At 42.5% G+C, this 15,969-nt stretch overlaps 2 protein-coding genes across 2 annotated transcripts; both read right to left on the minus strand.

Moving 5' to 3' along the window:
- Positions 1–517: 517 nt before the first annotated feature.
- SAAL1 (serum amyloid A like 1) lies at positions 518–11,971 on the minus strand. The gene is made up of 12 exons (XM_054827584.1): positions 11,801–11,971; positions 11,436–11,549; positions 10,047–10,130; positions 8,216–8,295; positions 6,688–6,747; positions 6,311–6,426; positions 5,044–5,227; positions 4,682–4,764; positions 4,341–4,529; positions 3,342–3,538; positions 2,726–2,818; positions 518–2,167 (listed from the first exon to the last, which is right to left on the minus strand). Exons 1-12 carry the CDS (start codon positions 11,912–11,914, stop codon positions 2,075–2,077), a joined length of 1,407 nt encoding a protein of 468 aa, XP_054683559.1. The 5' UTR covers positions 11,915–11,971; the 3' UTR covers positions 518–2,074.
- Positions 11,972–12,307: 336 nt separating this feature from the next.
- On the minus strand, positions 12,308–14,030 carry LOC129207122 (serum amyloid A protein-like). The gene is made up of 4 exons (XM_054827589.1): positions 13,878–14,030; positions 13,401–13,533; positions 12,937–13,075; positions 12,308–12,510 (listed from the first exon to the last, which is right to left on the minus strand). Exons 2-4 carry the CDS (start codon positions 13,504–13,506, stop codon positions 12,369–12,371), a joined length of 387 nt encoding a protein of 128 aa, XP_054683564.1. The 5' UTR covers positions 13,507–13,533; positions 13,878–14,030; the 3' UTR covers positions 12,308–12,368.
- Between the last annotated feature and the right edge of the window lie 1,939 nt (positions 14,031–15,969).

Genomic DNA, 15,969 nt, shown 5'->3' on the forward strand with positions numbered 1-15,969 from the left:
GTAATTCTATCAGGGAAATGATATATCTCACCTACTTGTTGTAATTAGTGATACCACATTTAACAATTAATCAGCCAATACTAGATACTTGTGTATTGAAAAGAAGGAACAAAATAAAGCAACAGATCTTGTCTCGGCATTTTTGTACATTACATTAAACAACTACCGCAAAACTTCAACTACAACAAATTTCGAGACACAAACCAGAAATAATTCTTAACTATGGTGGACTATCATGAAGATACTTATGATACACATGGGGAAAAACTAAGCTTAGAAAAATGTTAACAACTGGATGAGACAGACGTTAACTTCCAGACCATAAAAATGACCAAGCAAAGAAAGCAAGAGAGAGTTAGAATTAATATCCAATGAAGGACAACATATTTTACAGGACATTGACATCATGAAGAGATTCAATTTTCCTTTTACAAATTACATACTCGAGAGTAACAGACACTTCCAGTGGCTCAGAAAACAAATTTAATTGACACTTAGAATGAAGGAAAGCATACAGTTTCTTTTAAAAAGAAACTTTATTACAAATCTGTAGGTTTAAGAAAATATCGAAAAACTGTGCAAAGTCGTATGAAAAATTCTGTCATCCTATTCACAGTTACCAGTTTTCTCCAATAAACATAGCATACAAAAATTGATAGAAATGATGGCAATTCTTTTTGGTGACACGAGTCACCTGCTGACAATTAAGGTGCCGCTGGCAGCCCAAGGGAATGATTAAATTGCACTGTTTTTGAAAACTGGAAGTTTGGGTGAAAAGGCTATATACATATACACATACTGTATTTTACCACATGTACAGGTAACTCAGAGCAAACAAAACATGGCCCAGCACAATACTTAAAGTCTATAAAAACCTGGAGAGCCAGGGAACGTATGCATATGGTATTAAGTTATTCTGTATGCTCTGGTTCCCATTTTCTTCTACATCTCAAACCTAATAAAAATCAAATGTTTTCCACTCTCATTTATAGAAACAGTGAAGCTGATGTGTTGCTATACTGTCTTTTCAGACACAGAAAATGTTAGCTGCACTGCATGCAGGCACATGATCTAAACATGTAATGCAGCTAAAACATAATATAATTAAAAGTGGGATTTTTAGAAGACTGTAGACTGAATTTACTGCAAGTGACCTAACACCTTAAGCTCCCCTGGAAAAATGAGGCTAACATGGCATTTTTCATCTCATTCACAGACGATTCATAAGACGTGTATGAGGAAAGAACTGTCTGATATATGGTACATTCCTAAAGTGAAATATAGCCTGCTTTAAAAAAAGCAGAAAGTTTGCAAGTATGCCATGGATTAAATCCAAACCTGCCATACAACTCTAACTCTGGATAACTGGCTGCAATGGTTGAAAGCTGCAGCACAGACCACTGGTAACCGTATTCTCAAATCCTTTAAACTGCACAGGTCCTAGACGCCACAACTCAGAGCTGCAGCACAGAAGAGGCTTCAATGTAAGAAGTGTGAAGATTTTAAAGGAGCAGGATGAAACATGTCTGTTACAATAGCTGCTCAAGGTACTGATACGATCTAAAAGAGAAAAAAAAATCCAACCCAAACAACTCTGTAATTTAACTCAATTTTTATCAGGTGCTTGCAGGTCCTCAGGTACAGGACATCTGGGATTTCCTATTGATGAATCCTCCTTTTGCCAACAGCAACGTGGAAGAAACCAGCATCATGTTAAAAAACTACTCAGTACATTTCATTCATTTTGTTGTTTCAACTTAAGTTGAAAAGCACAGAATCAAGAGTTATTAAAAAAAACTACGCGGCAGAAGAGCAATTAGAAATTAACAGTCTCTTATCACCAGAGCAAACAGGATGGAAGATGCAGAACTGAATTTACAGTCATTTCCTTCCCCATACAGATCAGATTAACCCTGAGTTAATCAGGGCTACCTGGAACATTTCTTAAAAGCCACCTGTTAGTAAGAAGGTTGCCTCTTTCTCCTGCATTTACTGAAAACTTGATTTCTGAAACACTGTAATGAAACAGTCAAAAATCTTCATTCCAAAGAAGGGAAATATTTCATGTACATTCTTAGGCATGGACCTTCAGGCTCGGGAAACGTTTTTCTAGATTATCAGCAAGTGTCTGATCAGCCTCACGCAGAACTTCAAGGAAACTCTCCACCTGGAAATAAAGTGCAAAAACACACATGCAAAAAGAAAAAAACCAACCTGCATGGAACACAGAATTCTTACACTTGGTATAGGGGGTCTTTCTACTTCTGTACCTTCCCACCAACAGCTGCCAGCAGCAGCCACTGCAAAGAATGGAAAATGCTCCACCGTAGACACCTTCCTCCTAAACCCCACAATTTCAGTTGATCTAAATTTTGAAACATTATCGCCTTCCCCAAACTTTTATTTTATTGTTTAAAAGTACACAACAAAAAGCTCTCTATGAAAAAGATTTAGAATAATTATTCTAAAAAACGTACAGACCAAATTTCCAGCTGGCATAAGTTTGCAGACATCCACTTCAGGACAGTTTGACCCTTACATCAGCTGATGATCTAGGCAAAGCTCTGGCTGAAGCAAGCCAGAAGAGACAGAGGGTAAGACTGTCTAGAACAGCATATAACCTGTGTCTGAGCAACTCTGTCCTACCTCTACATCTGATTCTGAAACACCTTGCCACCCGAGTAGTATTTTTTCAGCTATGTTAAAGACCTTGTCATATACTCACCGATGCAAAGTACAGAGGTAAGAGGTTCTGAAATGCACAAGAACATGTCTGTTCATTTAGATGTCCCTGATGTAGTCCTTCTAATGTATTTTCCTGGAAAATAAAATGAGAAATACAACTAGAATGTCACGAACAGCTGCCAAAAGAACAAACTCAGAATTGTGCACACAGTGTCTACAGCATGCGCTTCGTTCTCAAAAGTGGGTAAAACAACCAGAACTTACATTTCTCAGAGAATGCCAGACATAGCTAATACAAAAAGGTGTGAAAGCTCACATGCCACAAGTCTCTTAATTCCAATGCTCCCATAATAAAGTCCAGCTGAGCACGTGAGTTTATATATTGATACTCTTTCTTCTTCTTAAATAAACTGGCTTTCATTCAAAAGAAATGGCGACATACACCTAAAGAATTTATCATACAGACTCTTGGCCCTGAAGGCATACAGCTCAGAAAACATGTGTCCCTGCCCACCTAACACACATGTTGCTTCTCACCTTCAGATTGATTTGCCAATGAATTTCCAGTATGCAACTTCACTTGCACAGAAAAACGCCCACATCAATATTCTTACCCGCCCTGCAGAAATCCCTCTTAGAATTTTGTTTATTCTTACCTTGGTCAGCTCTTGAAGCATATTGGAAAGTAATTCACAACAAATATCCTTCAAAATTTTTAAATGGAAATCTTCCTCATTTAGATCGGCCCTTCCAGTCTCTTGCTGTTCAGACTCCTTTGAGTTATCAACAGATCTCTTCCCACAGCCCTCCATGTATTGTAAGATACGAATCAAGCTCCCAATCAGAGGAATATCTAATATAAAGTAACAAGAAAATGGAAGTGTAACACTGAAAATTTTCCCCCCATCCTTTCAAGTCATTAGAATTTTGAACCACATGCAAGATTTTATACAAAAGCTATAGGAATGTATATTCTGAACATGTTGCGTTTTATCAAAGACTGTTTTAAAGAAGTGGAAATGTAGTAGAAAACCCAAACCATTTTTTCTGCAAGCTGATATGTATCTATTAAAAAAAAAAGTAAAATGTCAGTGGTAAGGAATATGAGAAAGAAAATGTCTTTAGTAGTAACTCAGAGAGGCCAGTATGTTAAATTTGCATCCAGATAATCCTATCTGATAAACCAACAGACACATCTTTCTGCTGATGACCCTGACTCTCATTCCCCAGATGGGCTTTTCATTCTAAAGACTTGTTACTTTTCAATCCATTGACAAGTGATAAAGATGGATTTAAGTAAGTGCAGAATCTCCCTCTACTAACAACAACAACAAAGTTACTATCAAGACCTCATATTTTAGCAAAGATAAATTCTGCAATTTTTATTAATTTACTCAATGGACAAGATTGAACAGAATCTGTAGATTATATTACTGTAACTTTTCAGAGATATCTAGTAACCGAACTTTGAGCTAGGTGTGATTTTTAGAGTCAGCAGTAAAGAGCCTTACTGTATTCAAATATGTAACTGAATTCTGTGTTCTGATCTCTAGTAAACAGTAATAAATTAACCACCTTTCACCCCACATACAAAAAGTCAATTGTGAAAATAACTTTTAAAAAAAAGAAAAATAAGAGAAAAAAGCACGACTTGCTTTTTCTCATCTTGGTGTATTCTTGTTCTGTCTGTGAAGCAAACATAGCAGACAGCACGGACAAAATAGAGGCCAACAGAGTCTTCTGCTCCTGCACAATGATTGGTGGATCATCTGGCTGGCAAAGTTCATGGCAAACAAGATCATAAAGCAAACTCCAAGTCTCCTTTCCTCCATCGGGAGCCTGCACTTGAGAAAGAAAGAAAGAAAGAAAGAAAACCCACCAACCCATCAAATTTAATCTAGGTACATGTATTATTTTCCTCCCCATTAAATATCTGATGATCTAGAAGTTACTGCCATTCTTGGTCCTATCATATGTAGCAATTCAAGTGTCTTACCGATAGCCTGAATACCCTCATCCACCGTGGTCAGGAGCTGCAAAATATGCATATAAACATCAAGTCCTTCTGGATTATCCGATCTACACAGAACAAACAAAAAAAACCAAAGACAGATTAAAGATCTGACTACTGAGTTTATATTCCATGTGGTTTGGAGACAGAGAAGACTATCAGCAATCACTGCCATTCTCTTTGCTAACAAACTAGTTGACTCATTTCAAACAGTAAGTACAAGGAAATGTATTGTAGTGATCTGTCAAACTATGCAGCTCCCACAGAAATGAAGATGTTCAGACACAGGCTTTAACAAGGTTATAAGGAGCCTCCCCAGCCATGAAACAAAAAAGAATCTCACATACCGGACTTGTTTGGCTGCTTCAAGTATACAAGGCACAATCTTAAAATCTGGAACTTCTTCGGGGGAATCATCTACAGATGGACCCACGGACCGACAAGTACCATTTTTAATCCAGTTTAACATTAGCTCTTCATCTAGATCAAAGAGTTTGTCCACCACTTCACCCACTTTTACCAGCAATTCAACTGCACAAAAGAGAATGTATAAATTTCAACAAGACTAAAAAAAAACCCAAAAGCTAGCTCACAAAGTGCTACTATATTAAAGTATTCAGAGTAAATTCAGTGCTGAAATATATTAGTTTTGTTCAAGACCTACTAATGGTTGCTATGTTTATTTCCTTTTTGTGACACAGATCAGGTGAAGTTTGATAAATAGGGACTGCTGGAAAGCCCACAGACACCTTCTACCTTACCATGCCACTTATAAAGCAGGAACTTTATTCTGCAAAGAGACTTCAGGTTCCTGAAAAGTCATAACTTCTGCTTCTGAAGTAAAACTGTCCAAGATTTGTCCCTAAACATGCAGTTTTCTTCTAACCTTACACCTGCCAATCCACATTTTACTTAAGTAGTATCTGTGATTTCAATTGGACAGGGCAGGATTTCTGAGCATTGTCATTAAAAAAAATAAAACCACCAAAATGAAAAAGCTAAATTATTAGGATTCCTAGACAAATGATAACCGCTGTTACAATTGAGTTGGACATGAAAAATAAATGCTATTCAAAACATTTCCATGGGTAGGTGCTTAGTGTGGTCTTGCTAAATTAGTGCTACAGGAAATTTGTGCACCACTGACTGCATACCCAAAGCCTGTGCAGTATTCTGCTGCCAGCCAGAGTAACGGAATCATTCCTCCAGTATTGTAGTTTTAAAAATGGAAAATACATATCTCATTTGAAAAAAAAAAAAAAAATATTAAATGAGGTCTCATTTCAAGGGTCAAAAGTGACATATGTATATCCCTGAATGAGGACTATGTCCTTTCCTTTACTGTGCCAAATAACAATTTCTTCTATTAGACTTATTTTTATTCCCCCACAGAGCCTTCTTTTTCCTCTGTGGGTGCTTTTCTGTTTGGTTTTACACATATTTATAAACCTGCAAAGCAGGACAAGTTTAGTTCGGTGTCCTTTAAATTCACGAGGTTTATGTTAAGGAAATTCTGTACTCCCAATTGAAAATATTTGTCTTTGAAACTGTATACTTCAGTTATTTTTTTTTCTGCAAACACCCACTAATTCCCAGCTTGTTTGGGCAACTTACCATTTGTAGAGCTGGACATGATAAAGCACACACAGTCATACACGGAAGGGTTTTCTCGTATTCTCTCAACCCAGACATTGGCCACCTCAGGCTGGGAGAGGCAAGTTAACAACAACCTAGACAAGAATTGCCCATTTAACAAATTAGAAGCCAATTCATTGATTTCACCTGTACAAGTATAAATCCAAAATGATGAGAACAATGTGACAGAAACAGGAATCTAGCTCACAGCAAATAAATTCCAGAACAATGCGGAAATGACAAAAAGATAGGATGAGAGGATAATGAAATACTGAGCCCACTCGTCAATTTTCTTCCCAGGCCTCAGAACACAGCAGAACTACACTAATGATGCATTAATTTCTGAGATATCCTACCTGCTTGTTTCCAGAAGAGTTGGAGAGTCTGAATCACACAAACGTTGCAATAATACTTGGCTTTAAGGAGAAAATACAAGATTAGATTAATAAATCACAGAATCATAGAATTATAGAATGGTTTGGGTTGGAAGGGACCTTTAAAGGTCATCTAGTTCAACCCCCCTGCAATGGGCAGGGACATCTTCAACTGGAGCAGGTTGCACAGAGCCCCGTCCAACCTGACATTGAATGTTTCCAGGGGTGGAGCACCTACCACCTCTCTGGGCAATCTGTTCTAGTGCTTCACCACCCTCATTGTAAAATATTTCCTCCTTATATCTAGTACAAATCTACCCTCTTTTAGTTTAAAACTATTACCCCTTGTCCTATCACTACAAGCCCTGCTAAAAATTTCGTCCCTATCTATAAGCCCCCTTTAAGTATTGAGAGGCCACAGTAAGGTCTCCCCAGAGCCTTCTCTTCTCCAGGCTGAACAACCCCAACTCTCTCAGCCTGTCCTCACAGGAGAGGTGCTCCAGCCCTCTGACCATCTTCATGGCTCTCCTCTGGACCTGCTCCAATAGGTCCATGTCTGTCTTGTACTGGGGATCCCAGAGCTGGATGCAGTACTCCAGGTGGGGCTCACCAGAGCGGAGTAGAAGGGCAGAATCACCTCCCCTTGACCTGTTGGTCACACTTCTTTTGATGCAGCCCAGCATACAGTTAGCTTTCTGGGCTGTGAGGACGCATTGCTGGCTCATGTCCAGCTCTTCTCAATCCCTTCATCCCCCAGCCTGTCTTGATACCAGGGGTTGCCCCGACTCAGATGCAGGACCTCACACTTGGCCTTGTTGAATCTCACAATGTTCACACAGGCCCACTTCACAAGCTTGTCCAGGTCCCTCTGAATGGCATCGTGTTCCTCAGGTGTGTCAGCTGCACCACTCAGCTTAGTGTGATCTGCAAATTTGCTGAGGGTGCACTCGATCCCACTGTCTATGTTGATGATAGATATTAAACAGTCTGGTCCCAATACAGACCCCTGAGGGACACCACTCATCACTGATCTCCATCCAGACACTGAACCGTTGACCACTACTCTCTGGATGCCACCCACCATCTAACCAATTCCTCATCCACCGAACAGTCCACCCATCAAATCCCTATCTCTGCAATTTAGACTACAATAAAAACTATCTTTGTTTAAAAAAAAAATTATAAAAAGGTTAATTTCACAGCTGCAGCCACGTACTGAGATTAAAACCAGCTTTTCCTGACTATACATGCATTAGCAATGTTTCAAGATTGCCAAACTTAGAAATTAAAAATTCAAGATCTTGACTGGTGATTAAAAACAACAACAAAAAAATTGGTCTCTATCCTTTTTTTTTTTTAATTCACTGAACACTTCCCATACAACTATGGTCAGCCAGAAAGGTGTGAATGAAGATGAGGCATTGCAGGCAAACTTAGTTCCTTCTATAACATATATTTCATGATTGTGTGTCCCAAAAAGCATGCACATATAAAGTACATATAAACTTACCCGAGATTCTCATCTTTACTAATGGACATGCATATGTCTTGGAAACAGGCCATATTTCCTAATATTCCCACACAGATTTCCTGCAAAGCCAAAACACAGTATAATGAAGTAACTGCAGCATAGTTCACAATTTTATTTCCACAGCCATAAGACAAAGGTAAGGAAGGTTCAAAGATGTTTTCCAGTTTGATTTCCAAGTTCTTATGACCCACCGATTTCAAGACAGACACACAGGTTTTTTTCTACAGGATGCTATTAGACTAGCCTAAAATATATTCATGACAGGTACTACTCAGGTATTTCAGTGTTAAAGTGTTCCATAAAAGCAAATATATCTTGAAATCAACTTTGCTTGCATATTCTGGCATCCCTATTATTACAGCAATAGAGTCCTAAGGACAAAAATATCACCATGTAAGTGCAACCCTCACAGATATTCACTTCCTCACAAAACAGAGGGGTCTTAATACAAGCTTCCAGCAAAGCCTATTTTCTGATTGCAGAGATTTAAAAAAAAAAAAACCAAAACCTCACCAAACAAAATCAAAAGCAGTGCATCCCATTAGGATATTCATACCTAGACAATCATTAAAAGGATGCACGCTCCTATGAAGGGGACTGTGAAAGCTCTGAAACACCTGTGGGTGACTGGTGCTAACACAGAATGTCCTGGGAATCGCTCACTTTCAGCAACTTTAAATTGGAAATCAGCGCTCACCACTCAAGGTTATCTTTTTTATTAACATTCTATTACCTCTGCTGAATTACAGCAGACATTCTAGCACCACTATTTCAAGAAAGTAGCTGTGACAGCCAATTTGCACTGACTTCCAAATTTTGGTTGTACTTTCAAAAGACAAAGTACTGAACTTTCAGAGCCTTATGTGTCTCTACTCATCTCCTGAAGTAAAGCTTTCAGTAACTTCAGAGAAAGGGGAGTTACACCAACACTGAATACTTTTCAAAACCCTATCTTGAATCCTAAATGCCAGTCCACTCTCTAATACAAGCTGCAAAACAATGACAACAAAACAAAGAGGGAAGAAAAAAAAACCTGCATTGAGTACCGCTGTCTAACAGTTCCTAACTGCTAACGTTCCTGTTACTTTTATAGGTCTGACTAAACAAATTCATGGAGGACTGTCTCCCATGGGAGCGACTCCACACTGGAGCAGGGGAAAAGTGTGAGGAGGAAGGAGCAGCAGAGACAACGTATGAGGACCACTCCCTGTCTCCCTGTGTTGCTGGGAGGGGAGGAGGTAGAGAATTTGGGAGTGAAGTTGAGCCCGGGAAGAAGGGAGAGGTGGGGGGGAGGTGTTTTAATTTTGGTTTATTTCTCATTATCCTACTCTGAGTTGATTGGTAATAAATTTGATAAATTTTCCCAGGTCAAGTCTGTTTTGCCCATGACTGCAACTGCTGAGTGATCTTCCTGTCCTTATCTCGACCCACAAGCCTTTCGTTACATTTTCTCTCCCCTGTCCAGCTGAGAAGGGGAGTGATAGAGCAGCTTGGTGGGCACCTGGTGTCCAGCCAGGGTCAACCCACCACAGCCAGTCTTTACTGGTTTTTATAATGAGCCTTATAACTAGGTTTGATAAACTCAGTCTGTCATCAATAATGACATAATCAGCTTCAGCATCACTGAAATACTTACTGATTAGACCATATTAAAAACACCACAAAAAAGCATTTTAAATTTTGATTTTGTGTTTTCTCCTCATTCCCCTAACCTATTCAAACATGCAACAGGAGAGGAGGGAGATACATGCAAATGCATGTACAGACCTATCTAGTAACGCTATGAAGCTTTTTGACAGCCCATACTTACAGTAAGGCGAGGGCATTTTGACTTAGCAAAAACTCCCATGAATATATCAGGGGCATTGAACTCCTGAAGAAATAAAGCGACATCCTGTGGAAAAAGTGAATGGAGAAGTAAATGGACTTCTACAATTTCCAAATGCAAAATCAAACCTTTTCTCACAACATAAGGACTGGATCAAAGAGATGTCAAACTCACTACAAGAGATCAGTTATTTCCTAACAGTTAATACCAATAATCCTTGTTTTTCAATGACAAAGGTCAGCAAGCCCCTGTGGTGATTCAGGATGCCAGTGATTTGCTATACAACAAGGCAAAAAGTCACATTTAGTTTCTTTTGCTTTCTGTCTCAACAGAAGGTCAGAGATGCTAAGTCAGAATTCAGCAAATACCCATGTTTTCAGACAGTGACATCACCCACACATACAAAAAGAAACGAGGGAAGGGATTACCATTAGCACTTGATCAGAGCATCCAAAAGAGGAAATCTCCTCATTTTACTACATTAAACCACAAGATTAGTCCTCTATTTGGGAATAAAGGACACATCTTCCATGTTTATTTAAAATATCTAACAAAGAGCCAGGGAATATTATAATAATTTTTTTTTAAAAAGTCTTACTTGAGAATATGTTTCAGCATTTGAGAATGTTGAGAAAAATACTGAAAAGTTATGTTAGATTGCCATTGTGAGTCTGTAGCTAAAGTTTAAAAGATTGTTTATCTGTCAGAGAAAACTATGCTTACTAGCAAGAAGTATTACAATTGCTAGAGGAAAATATGCCTATTTACAGATGGCATCAATATTATCTCCATAATCAGACTGCTGAAGATACAGGCTATGCACCTGAGTTCATTTCAGCTACAACTAAGGTACTGTCAACTCCTGCACATAATACAGAAAGCCAAGAGACGTGAATATGGCCCCAATTAAGCAATAGCACCACACGATCCATTAGACACCTGTGGGAAGGTCTGGCAGAGCACCTTATTTCTTTTACATTCACTAACAGCTCTGCTTTATATCCTCAAACAGCAGCATGGCATCCAGCAGCTAGGATGCAACGGAAGGCCTGCTTTTGCAAACTAGCACTGGACCTAAGAGTGTACACAAAGTACTTGCTCATCTTGGAAAGCAGCCTTCATGATGAGCCTGCTTGATTCCAACTCACCACAGCTCCTCTGCCTAATGACTCAAAGGACACCGTCAGTCAAACCAGAGAATAAGCAATACCATCGAACTCAGAAAGCTGACCGAGCCTGTTTAACTCCGTGCCTTCTCCTGCTTCCAGAAGGATTTTGACTCAAGATGCTCAGGAACAGAAACAGGGCAGAAGCCACCTGTATCTGTGAATGAACCACACTCGACATCTGACTCCCGTACATCGCTCCTACCTCATCCATCGACATGTCCCACACTTTGCAAATGTCATTCTCCATCTCTTCGTCCAGTTCTGTCTGAATTTCCTCGGGGCTCGCGGTGGGCTCCGTCTTCTCGGGGCTAATGACCTGAGAGAAAACGGAGGGGGGGGATGCACACGGGGAGACGGCGGTACGTGAGCTACTACCGAGAAACACCATGAAACACTAAACCCGACCTATCGGTTCAGTCACACTTTAAAAGACTCCAGACACAACTAGGAAACGGGGGTGTCGTGTGTCCCCCCCGGAAACGGTCGCACCGCACCCGCCAGGCGCTGACCGCTACCGGGCCCGCCGGCCTCTCCCCTTACGGCGCCCCCGTTCCCCCAGGCCCGCACCTCGATGAGGCGAGTGAGGATGCTGAACAGCCAGTGCTTGCTGTACACCGTGTTCCCCACCGCATCGCCCTCCTCCTCCGCCTCGCTGGAGGGCGGCGAGGGGTTACGGTCCATGGCGGCCCAGCACCGCCGCCACAACCGCGCCGGCACCAACGAGGCGGTGGTCAGAGCGGAGGCCTGACGGCCCCCCCCGACAGCGCCCCCTGCCGGGGCGGGGCGCGGGGAGGCCATCGCCCAGCTGCCACCGCAGAGTTGTCAGCGCTCCGCGGCCGTGATGGCGGTCCGGGACCGCCGCCGCTTCCTTCGCGGAAAGCAGCCCCCGGGTTCCCAGGGCAGCCGAGGGGTCAAGGGAGACCCCCGCCCCTTGGCAGTGCCGGTGGTCCCCGTGATGCCCTGAGATCGCCCCGCGGGGACGTGCACAGGGAGCGCGCGCCCGCCCGCGAGAGCGTCCGGTCAGCGCTGGCTTCAGATCCCCACCCCAGAAGGAAAACCAGCGGCGAGAGGAAGCACGTTTCAGGAGGATTTCTTTTATTCGGCTGCACAGAAGAGATGTAACAGGGGAGTAGAGCTAGTATTTGCTGGGAAGGCCTGCAGGTCTGTAGCGGTTGGGATCCCCACCGTTTCGTCCCCACGCATTCGCCTCTTGGTCAGCTAGAGTGTCTTCTTGGCCTCTGCCACTCATGTCGCTTTGCCATTTTTCCCGGGCATCACTAGCAGGAAGAAAAAAGGCCACCTGAATTAACCAGCATTTAACTCCACTTTGTGTTTATTTCCTCACTCATGTAAAACTAGCTTTTGCACAGGACTTAGATGCAAGCACATATATTCAGGCCTTGTCCAAGAACCACAGTGGAATCCTGAACTGTTACGTCAGGAAAAAAACCAGCAAGGAAAGGGAGTTCCTTAGCACCAGAAATGCAGAGGTAAGGAATCTGCCTTCTCAGGAGGACAAGAAGAAAGGCTCATGCTCGTGTGGGAGGAAAGGCACCATTCCTACAGACAGGCTGTTCAGACATTAACTGCTTCCCACTGTCCTTCTAGGTCAAAAGCAGAGTACAAGTCAAAAAGGACTTCACTCTAAATGGAATGCCTGGAGCCCTAGCAACTCAGTTAACAAGCCAAATGCACTCTATTACCTGATCACTCTGGCTGCCCAAGCACCACCAGGTCCTCTTTGGGCAGCATCATAATTCCCACGAGCATGGAAATATTTGTCGGCACCTTTATAATTTGCCTCACGCATGTCCTGGTATGCTCTGAACATATCCCATGCCCCTGAAGAAAGCAGAGAAACAGAGATGATGTTGACTTTGAAGAGCCATCCTAGAAACAGTTAAGTACCATTTCAGCAGGAGCTGAAAGGCCCAAGGAGCAGTAACACAGAGAGGCGTTTCTCCACATCGGCCTTTGCACGGGGGTGTGCCCATGGAAAGGGGCTGTGGGGGCTGATCAAGGCCCTCTTCCAGCAGGAGAAACCAGCAGGGTCATTCATGTGGCGCTGTGGACTCCCAACTCCGAGGACTGTGCCCATTGACTGCCAGTAACCTGTGCTTGGGGAGGGGGGTTCCTGAGAGAAAGGCCCATGGTAACAGCAGCTTACCTCCCACTGCATCCCAGGCAAATCGTCCACCTCGTAGTAGTGGTGATAAGTCAGCACTTGCACATAGAATAAAGGAGAGCAACACAAAGCAGACACAGAGCCTCATGGTTCCCAGTCCAAGCCTGACACAGAGCTGTGAGACAATCAGAGAGATGAGTAGTTCTGGAGCACCTTTGAGAGACTGCTGACATAGCACCCATCACACCCATCGCTGTGCCTGGACAGCTGCCCCAGCGCTGATGGCTAGCCCAGGAACCTGCTTCTCCCCCCGACAAGGACTGATGCCCTCTGTGCAACCACAAGCTCAGCTAAGGACTCTGCAACAGAGGCAGATGGACGTGAGAAACTTGCATTTTAGCATTCCCTGCTGCTGCTATCATGAGTACAGAGAAGCCCCACATGCTAAAGCATTAGTCCTGTTCCCAAATACCAGCTAAAATCACTGCATAGAGCTCACAAATTCAGAATATCACTCACCACTGCAGAAAGGCAAAGGAGATGGAGCTTGTCTTGTGTGTCCTCTGACTCAGGGTATTTATAAGCAATTTAAACCCCTCAAAACAGGAAATTGGGAAAGAGATACCCATGGCTGGGAATTCACCACCACCACTCCATTTCCAAGACAGAAATCATTATGGTAAGCCTGTCCTTGTCCTTACTGAAAGTTCACAGCTCCTGTTACACAATATTTTAGAAAGTATGCAGTGCTTCTTCAGCTGTCCACGGGACTATTTGCTCCTCCTAACAAGCAGTGAGAAACTGCCTTGAAAGTGTTCTGTGTGCTTGAAATGTTACAGTTGGCTTAAGGGTGACACTTTCGTTCGGCTCTTGTGCTGGGCAGAGCTCGGAGGAGAAGGTGCCTGATCGTCCGCACTGTACATTGATGCACAAGGTTGGGTGGCTCTGTGTCTGTGCACAAGGGATGGTCAGCTGCATTACCATAATGGCTGCAGGAACTGCTAAGTCAAATTCCCATGTGTCCCAAGATAGAGCCCAGAGTTGATGGAATGGAAAACATGAAATGTTGCTCTTAATTCCATTGCAAAGGAAATTGTGTCCACCTACGTCCCTGCTGATAATGCTTTAAGATAGTGCACACAACATGCCACCATAAGGAAGGCCTGAATGGTTCATCCTGCCTTTGCTTGCTCTCACAGATCCTTCTCGAGGGACTTCCAGCCATCCTGCCACAACAGCAGCTCAGCAGGGCTCAAGTGGGCTAAACTTTCCGTAGAGAGTTTTTTTATGCAGCAGTAAACATTTTACCTTAGGGGAAGTTCAGATCCATACAGCCACAACTCTGCTAGATTTTAAGATCAATGTATTAACATTCAGGCCCCATTGGCATGGTTCACAGTTCACCGTGCTTTCTGCTTAGGAGCCTTCTTGCTGCTTGCTTCCCTTGGTTAACAACTGACACAACTGTTTCCCCTTCAGAAAGCTCTGGGTTTGAGTGCAGTTGCACTGTAGAATGAGTGCGCAGAATGTCTCCCCATTGTGCAGTCTCACACATGATTTAACAAGTCTGAGAGCTTCTTGATATTCCCTGCAGAAGAGGTACGTGTAGTTGCCTCATTCACAACTTTGTCACTTTAAACAATTAGATGTTGGAGCTGAAGGGCAGAGGCATGAGGTAAAAGAGGTGCAATAACAAACTGAGCTAATAAAGTGCCAGCAGCTAACTTCCTTGGGCATCGCTGGACTTCAAACAAGAATTTAGCTCAAGGGAAGAGGAGACATTTTGCACAGACAGGCCTGGAGCGGCAGGACAGACATTCTCTAGTATACTATATCTGAATGGAACAATTTGAGACAAGAATCTAACTCTGACCCATCGGACAAGGAAACCTTGCAAAAAGCAGGGGGCCAGACACATAATTTTGTCCCCCACCACCTGTGAACTTGATGGTTAACAGTATAACAGCTCAGTTACTGCAGAAACTGGAGTGCTGTATTTTGCTGCAACTCTGTTCACATCATAGTAATGACTTACACCCTTACAGTACACATCAGCTCAAGTGCCTTCTCTGCTGGCTGCAAGGAGCCCTGTCTGTCACCTTTTTGGTTTTGATTAAACATTCCCCCCCCAAAAAAAAAAAAAAAACAAAAAACCACAAAACCCCTAGAAAATTATTCCTGGAAGTTGGGGTACAGGCTTACTAAGGCATGTGCCATTTTGCCCAGGTACCTAGAACAGAGCATTACCTTCAAAACTGACTTAGGGAACTTTTCCCTACAAGAGCTCAGACATTTTTGGACCATAGAGGACATTTCTGAGTTTTCTGATGTGGTCTGATGTGTTTCACATTCTCTCCAAACTAAACTTTTCTGCTAAGAGCACAAACATGAGGATAATTTCAAGAAGGTAGGCACTGGAGGGGATTGTTACGAGATCTCGGCTTGCATCCCCTTGACTTGTCTCCAACAAGGAGGGGAGCAGCAGTGACAACAATGCTGGAGCTCCCTACAGTAACTGAGAGGAAGCACCAGCACTGTGTTCCAGCCGGTAACAGCCTGAGCACTGCTTTCCCATATCCACTTGGCCCACTTTCTGGGTCACAGCCCTTGA

This window comes from Grus americana, chromosome 5 (assembly GCF_028858705.1).
Source record: "Grus americana isolate bGruAme1 chromosome 5, bGruAme1.mat, whole genome shotgun sequence".
Lineage (NCBI taxonomy): Eukaryota > Metazoa > Chordata > Aves > Gruiformes > Gruidae > Grus > Grus americana.